The sequence below is a fragment of the Trachypithecus francoisi genome, unplaced genomic scaffold (genome assembly GCF_009764315.1).
Source record: "Trachypithecus francoisi isolate TF-2019V2 unplaced genomic scaffold, Tfra_2.0 Contig00760, whole genome shotgun sequence".
Classification (NCBI taxonomy): Eukaryota; Metazoa; Chordata; class Mammalia; order Primates; family Cercopithecidae; genus Trachypithecus; species Trachypithecus francoisi.
The window spans coordinates 21,731-29,318 of record NW_022680878.1 but is presented as its reverse complement, the minus strand read 5'-3'; the positions used below and the strand labels follow the sequence as shown (position 1 = coordinate 29,318).

Here is a 7,588-nt window from a genome sequence, read left to right as displayed (position 1 = left end):
GCATTGAATCTATAAATAACCTTGGGCAGTATGGCCATTTTCACGATATTGATTCTTCCTATCCATGAGCATGGTATGTTCTTCCATTTGTTTGTGTCCTCTTTGATTTCACTGAGCAGTGGTTTGTAGTTCTCCGTGAAAAGGTCCTTTACATCCCTTGTAAGCTGGATTCCTAGGTATTTTATTCTCTTTGAAGCAATTGTGAATGGAAGTTCATTCCTGATTTGGCTCTCTGCTTGTCTGTTACTGGTGTATAAGAATGCTTGTGATTTTTGCACATTAAGTTTGTATCCTGAGACTTTGCTGAAGTTGCTTATCAGCTTAAGGAGATTTTGGGCTGAGACAATGGGGTTTTCTAAATATACAATCATGTCATCTGCAAACAGGGATAATTTGACTTCTTCTTTTCCTAACTGGATACCCTTGATTTCTTTCTCTTGCCTGATTGCCCTAGCCAGAACTTCCAACACTATGTTGAATAGCAGTGGTGAGAGAGGGCATCCCTGTCTTGTGCCAGTTTTCAAAGGGAATTTTTCCAGTTTTTGCCCATTCAGTATGAGATGAGCTGTGGGTTTGTCATAAATAGCTCTTATTATTTTGAGGTACGTTCCATCAATACCGAATTTATTGAGCGTTTTTAGCATAAAGGGCTGTTGAATTTTGTCAAAAGCCTTTTCTGCATCTATTGAGATAATCATGTGGTTCTTGTCTTTGGTTCTGTTTATGTGCTGGATTACGTTTATTGATTTGCGAATGTTGAACCAGCCTTGCATCCCAGGGATGAAGCCCACTTGATCATGGTGGATAAGCTTTTTGATGTGCTGCTGAATCTGGTTTGCCAGTATTTTATTGAGAATTTTTGCATCGATGTTCATCAGGGATATTGGTCTAAAATTCTCTTTTTTTGTTGTGTCTCTGCCAGGCTTTGGTATCAGGATGATGTTGGCCTCATAAAATGAGTTAGGGAGGATTCCCTCTTTTTCTATTGCTTGGAATAGTTTCAGAAGGAATGGTACCAGCTCCTCCTTGTACCTCTGGTAGAATTCAGCTGTGAATCCATCTGGTCCTGGACTTTTTTTGGTGGGTAGACTATTAATTGTTGCCTCAATTTCAGAGCCTGCTATTGGTCTATTCAGGGATTCAACTTCTTCCTGGTTTAGTCTTGGGAGAGTGTAAGTGTCCAGGAAATTATCCATTTCTTCTAGATTTTCTAGTTGATTTGCGTAGAGGCACTTATAGTATTCTCTGATGGTTGTTTGTATTTCTCTGGGGTCAGTGGTGATATCCCCTTTATCATTTTTTATTGCGTCTATTTGATTCCTCTCTTTTCTTCTTTATTAGTCTTGCTAGCGGTCTGTCAATTTTGTTGATCTTTTCAAAAAACCAACTCCTGGATTCATTGATTTTTTGGAGGGTTTTTTGTGTCTCTATCTCCTTCAGTTGTGCTCTGATCTTGGTTATTTCTTGCCTTCTGCTAGCTTTTGAATGTGTTTGCTCTTGACTCTCTAGTTCTTTTAATTGTGATGTTAGAGTGTCAATTTTAGATCTTTCCTGCTTTCTCTTGTGGGCATTTAGTGCTATAAATTTCCCTCTACACACTGCTTTAAATGTGTCCCAGACATTCTGGTATGTTGTATCTTTGTTCTCATTGGTTTCAAAGAACATCTTTATTTCTGCTTTCATTTCGTTATGTACCCAGTAGTCATTCAGGAGCAGGTTGTTCTGTTTCCATGTAGTTGAGCGGTTTTGATTGAGTTTCTTAGTCCTGAGTTCTAGTTTGATTGCACTGTGGTCTGAGAGACAGTTTGTAATAATTTCTGTTCTTGTACATTTGCTGAGGAGTGCTTTACTTCCAATTATGTGGTCAATTTTGGAATAGGTGCGATGTGGTGCTGAGAAGAATGTATATTCTGTTGATTTGGGGTGGAGAGTTCTATAGATGTCTATTAGGTCCGCTTGGTGCAAAGATGAGTTCAATTCCTGGATATCCTTGTTAACTTTCTGTCTCATTGATCTGTCTAATGTTGACAGTGGAGTGTTGAAGTCTCCCATTATTATTGTATGGGAGTCTAAGTCTCTTTGTAGGTCTCTAAGGACTTGCTTTATGAATCTGGGTGCTCCTGTATTGGGTGCATATATATTTAGGAGAGTTAGCTCTTCCTGTTGAATTGATCCCTTTACCATGATGTAATGGCCTTCTTTGTCTCTTTTGATCTTTGATGGTTTAAAGTCTGTTTTATCAGAGACTAGGATTGCAACCCCTGCTTTTTTTTGTTCTCCATTTGCTTGGTAGATCTTCCTCCATCCCTTTATTTTGAGCCTATGTATGTCTCTGCATGTGAGATGGGTCTCCTGAATACAGCAGACTGATGGGTCTTGACTCTTTATGCAGTTTGCCAGTCTGTGTCTTTTAATTGGAGCATTTAGTCCATTTACATTGAAGGTTAATATTGTTATGTGTGAACTTGATCCTGCCATTATGATATTAACTGGTTATTTTGCTCGTTAGTTGATGCAGTTTCTTCCTAGCCTCAGTGGTCTTTACATTTTGGCATGTTTTTGCAATGGCTGGTACCGCTTGTTCCTTTCCATGTTTAGGGCTTCCTTCAGGGTCTCTTGTAAGGCAGGCCTGGTGGTGACAAAATCTCTAAGCATTTGCTTATCTGTAAAGGATTTTATTTCTCCTTCACTGATGAAACTTAGTTTGGCTGGATATGAAATTCTGGGTTGAAAATTCTTTTCTTTAAGAACGTTGAATATTGGCCCCCACTCTCTTCTGGCTTGTAGAGTTTCTGCCGAGAGATCTGCTGTTAGTCTGATGGGCTTCCCTTTGTGGGTAACCTGACCTTTCTCTCTGGCTGCCCTTAAGATTTTTTCCTTCATTTCCACTTTGGTGAATCTGGCAATTATGTGTCTTGGAGTTGCTCTTCTGGAGGAGTATCTTTGTGGCGTTCTCTGTATTTCCTGAATTTGAATGTTGGCCTGCCCTACTAGGTTGGGGAAGTTCTCCTGGATGATATCCTGAAGAGTGTTTTCCAACTTGGTTCCATTTTCCCCCTCACTTTCAGGCACCCCAATCAGACGTAGATTTGGTCTTTTTACATAATCCCATACTTCTTGCAGGCTTTGTTCATTTCTTTTTCTTCTTTTTTCTTTTGGTTTCTCTTCTCGCTTCATTTCATTCATTTGATCCTCAATCGCTGATACTCTTTCTTCCAGTTGATCGAGTCGGTTACTGAAGCTTGTGCATTTGTCACGTATTTCTCGTGTCATGGTTTTCATCTCTGTCATTTCGTTTATGATCTTCTCTGCATTAATTAATCTAGCTGTCAATTCTTCCACTCTTTTTTCAAGATTTTTAGTTTCTTTGCGCTGGGTACATAATTCCTCCTTTAGCTCTGAGAAGTTTGATGGGCTGAAGCCTTCTTCTCTCATCTCGTCAAAGTCATTCTCTGAGCAGCTTTGATCCGTTGCTGGCGATGGGCTGCGCTCCTTTGCAGGGGGAGATGGGCTCTTATTTTTTGAATTTCCAGCTTTTCTGCCCTGCTTCTTCCCCTTCTTTGTGGTTTTATCTGTCTCTGGTCTTTGATGATCGTGACGTACTGATGGGGTTTTTGTGTAGGTGTCCTTCCTGTTTGGTAGTTTTCCGTCTGACAGTCAGAAGGACTGTCTGTTGGTCTGTTGGAGATTGCTTGAGGTCCACTCCAGACCCTGTTTGCCTGGGTATCAGCAGCAGAGGTTGCCGAAGATAGAATATTGCTGAACAGCGAGTGTACCTGTCTGATTCTTCCTTTGGAAGTTTCCTCTCAGGGATGACTCCACCCTGTGAGGTGTGGGGTGTCAGACTGCCCCTAGTGGGGGATGTCTCCCAGCTAGGCTACTCAGGGGTCAGGGACCCACCTGAGCAGGCAGTCTGTCCGTTCTCGGATCTCAACCTCCGCGTTGGGAGATCCACGGCTCTCCCCAAAGCTGTCAGATAGAGTCGTTCGCCTCTGCACCGCCCCCGCTGCTTCCTGTATTGGACCTCAGCTGTGGGCTGTCCCCAGAGGTGGAGTCTACAGAGACAGGCAGGTTTCCTTGAGCTGCTGTGAGCTCCACCCAGTTCGAGCTTCCCAGCGGCTTTGTTTACCTACTTAAGCCTCAGCAATGGCGGGCGCCCCTCCCCCAGCCTCGCTGCTGCCTTGCGGATAGATCGCTGCAGACTGCTGTGTTAGCAGTGAGGGAGGCTCCGTGGGCGTGGGACCCTCCCGGCCAGGTGTGGGATATATTCTCCTGGTGTGCCTGTTTCCTTAAAGCGCAGTATTGGGGTGGGAGTTACCCGATTTTCCAGGTGTTGTGTGTCTCAGTTCCCCTGGCTAGGAAAAGGGATTTCCTTCCCCCTTGCGCTTCCAGGTGAGGCGATGCCTCGCCCTGCTTCAGCTCACGCTGGTCAGGCTGCAGCAGCTGACCAGCACCAATTGTCTGGCACTCCCTAGAGAGATGACCCCAGTACCTCAGTTGAAAGTGCAGAAATCACCGGTCTTCTGTGTCACTTGCGCTGGGAGTTGGAGACTGGAGCTGTTCCTATTCGGCCATCTTGCTCCGCCCCCTACAAAATTTCAAGGGGAACCATTTAAAAAATATTAATGAGATGTCAGACTTTCAAACCATTAGAGAAAAATAAATGTAAGGTAGCTGCATGAATTCACCAAAAGACAAGAATAATATTTTTTAAAGCAGAGAAAGTGGAAAACATAAAAGAAGTTGTTAAAAATGATTTAAACATCTCAGTAATCACAAATCAAATCAATATCTAAAAACAATTTAAATGCTTAGTTTCAAACTGGGTTTTAAATAGCTCTTTTGTTTTGTTTAAAAGAGCATTAAACATTTAATCTTAGAAAATAAAATGACTCATTGAGGTAGCAACGAAATAAAAGAATATCAGACATATGTCCAAAAAAGTGTGTTAATATTGGTGTTAGGACAAAGAAAATGTTAATCGAATACATTTAAGAGGACATCTTAAATATCCTTCTAAAGAGGATATTTTAAAAATCTATCACACTAGGAATATATTTTGTGCTAAGCCTATTTTGGACTCTATAAGAAGCAAGTAACAGATACAATTTCACAGGTTTATAAAACAAAGATCACAGTTGCCTTAAACTGAGATGGCAAAGATTGTAAGAAGAAGTGGTGGTATTGATGACATGTTAGGGTCTGAGAGCTAAGTTTGGGGTATGATTGTTTTGAGTTGCATATTAGAAAACTAAGTATACATATCAAGTAGAAAATGGACTGTAAAAGTCATTGAATCAGTGTTAAATCTAGCTACAAGGTATAAATTTAAAAATCTCTAGTATAAAAACTGCATTTAAAAATGTGTGACAAAATGATATTTGGTTGGTGTACACATATCAAATTTTTAACACTTAAGCAATCCAAGGACTAAGTTTTTGGGCATTCCAATGTTTTTAGAGCAGGAATTGAGAGAACACAGTGAAGCAAATGCAAAGATAAGAGTATACAAGGACATTCAGGAGAGTGGTGACAGTATGCAAAAAGTTACAAATTGCGTATTAAAGATGAGAATGGCAAATACTGCAGATAGATCAAGCAAGATGAAGACTATGAATTGACTATTCTAATCAGTGATTAAGAAGTCATTGCTGACCTTGTATTAGAAGTCTTTTACAGTGACAAGAGCAATAGGCTTGCTTGGAATGGGCTCAAGTGGTAATATGAAAAGAAGCATTACAATAAATGAGGGAAGTGAAGTGTTGTAAGGAGTGTTGTTGTAAAGAAAAAACCAGGTTTTTGTATAAAGCAGAGGGAGAGGCAGGATCAGCAGTGAGCTCAGCAGTTTTTGAATTTGTTTTAAGATAAGAGAAAAAGCTACATCTTTCACATTGATGTGAAAGATCATGCACACAACTAAAAATAAATAAAACAAAGGTAAAAATGGAAGAAATGGGGTACTTTAGGAAAATGGTGACAGTAGAATCTATCGTAGAACTGAAGGTGTTGCCTTTGGATAGAAGCATGAATAATTTATTTCTAATGAAACAGGAAAAATGTATATATTGTCATAAAAAACTATTACAAGGTTGTAATAGTGGTGGAAACATCTAGAAGGTATTTTGGCTGCTAGAATTTCTTTCATAAAGCAAGAGCTGACCTCATCAGATAAGAGTGTAGATTTTGGAGGTTTGTGAAGAAAGGACAGGGTCTGAAATGGTCATCTAGGAAGATGGCAGATTGAATGGAGAATGGAAACACCTAATACAATTGTTGGGCAGCCGTAGGAGTATGTAAGAAGCTGGCAAACATGCTTCTATATGTGAACAATCCGCCTGATAGTGTGTTTTACACCACTAAGCTCAAGTAGGTATATAGAGGTTCAAGGTACGCAGAGAATGTGAACTAGGATTGTGGTGTTACTAAGGGAGTTGAAGACATAGGTGAGGGATTGATTGTAATGTTTTACCATGAAATTTAAGCTGGGTAAAGATACAAAAGAAGGTAAGAAATAAGAGCGGAATAATGTAATACAAGAGGGGCAATAAACCTTAAGTTCTGGTTATTGGTGTTGGGATCTTAGAGCCTGTAAGCTAGTGAAGGGGTGGAATTAGAGAGGAATTGAAATTGACATTATGGAAAGTTTGTGCTTATTAGTAATGGTAAGTTCTAGGGTACAAATATGATTGTTGGGTGAGTTATCCATGTCAATATTTAAAGCATCGAGAGTTATGAAAGTAGTCATGTGGGACAGACAGCCGAAATTCTATGGGATGTGAGATGAGCCTAAGTGTCTATGATATTTGTTAGAAGGAGGATGACATCAAATTTAAATCTGTTGTTCCTAGGGATGAAGAAGGAACATCACTGGAGCTAGGCGTTTTGGAAGAAAAGGGAAGAGAAGAGATTGGATGTGACACAGAGGGTATCTTTCGCATCTCCATAGTATTCGGAGTAAGGAAAGTGAAACAGCTACCAGTTGAGAATCTTTTTTTTTTTTTTTAACCAAAATGTGTTTATTGAGATGGTTTCCCACTCATCTTGATTCAGAGTGCCTTTAGTGCTGCTTCCTCCTAAAGGAACATCCTTCTGTAAGCCTTGCTTTTCCTCCTGTAGGCTGGCAGAGGACAGTGGAGCAGCGAACACACAAAACTACCGTTTGTGCATGGCTAAAGACCGTGGGGATTTTATAGCATCCTGGGCATTTCACATCCATGAAGTAGGAATTGGGGCTCTGCACCAGGCGTTTCTTCTTGTGTTCCCTCTTCTCCTCTTCTGGGGAGGGATGAAGGAGGTCCTTTGCGAGAGGCATGTTCTCGTGTGGGTAGGTCGTCACCGCCGGAAAGGCCCAGTTGAGAATCTTACAGGAGAAGCAGTATTCTTGAGGGTAGGGAGTTTCCTAAAAGCACTAATAATACAATAAATAAAATGTTTTTAAAAAGTGATTCAGATGATTTTATCAATTATTTGTTTCTGTTTAACAAACCACTAAATCTTAGGATTTAAAGTAGCAACGTTGGGGAGTTATACATGATATAAACGTCATGCACATGTACCCTAGAACTTAAAGTATAATAATAAAAAAAAT

At 40.3% G+C, this 7,588-nt stretch overlaps 1 protein-coding gene across 1 annotated transcript; it reads right to left on the bottom strand.

Annotated features, from left to right (window-relative positions):
• Positions 1-7,005: 7,005 nt before the first annotated feature.
• LOC117088452 (40S ribosomal protein S27-like) lies at positions 7,006-7,372 on the bottom strand. Its single transcript, XM_033219716.1, has one exon. The coding sequence runs from the start codon at positions 7,310-7,312 to the stop codon at positions 7,058-7,060; it is 255 nt and encodes an 84-aa protein (XP_033075607.1). The 5' UTR covers positions 7,313-7,372; the 3' UTR covers positions 7,006-7,057.
• Between the last annotated feature and the right edge of the window lie 216 nt (positions 7,373-7,588).

Coding starts and splice junctions, on each gene's coding strand:
- LOC117088452 (XM_033219716.1), bottom strand. CDS start 7,312: ATGCCTCTCGCAAAGGACCTCCTTCATCCCTCCCCAGAAGAGGAGAAG.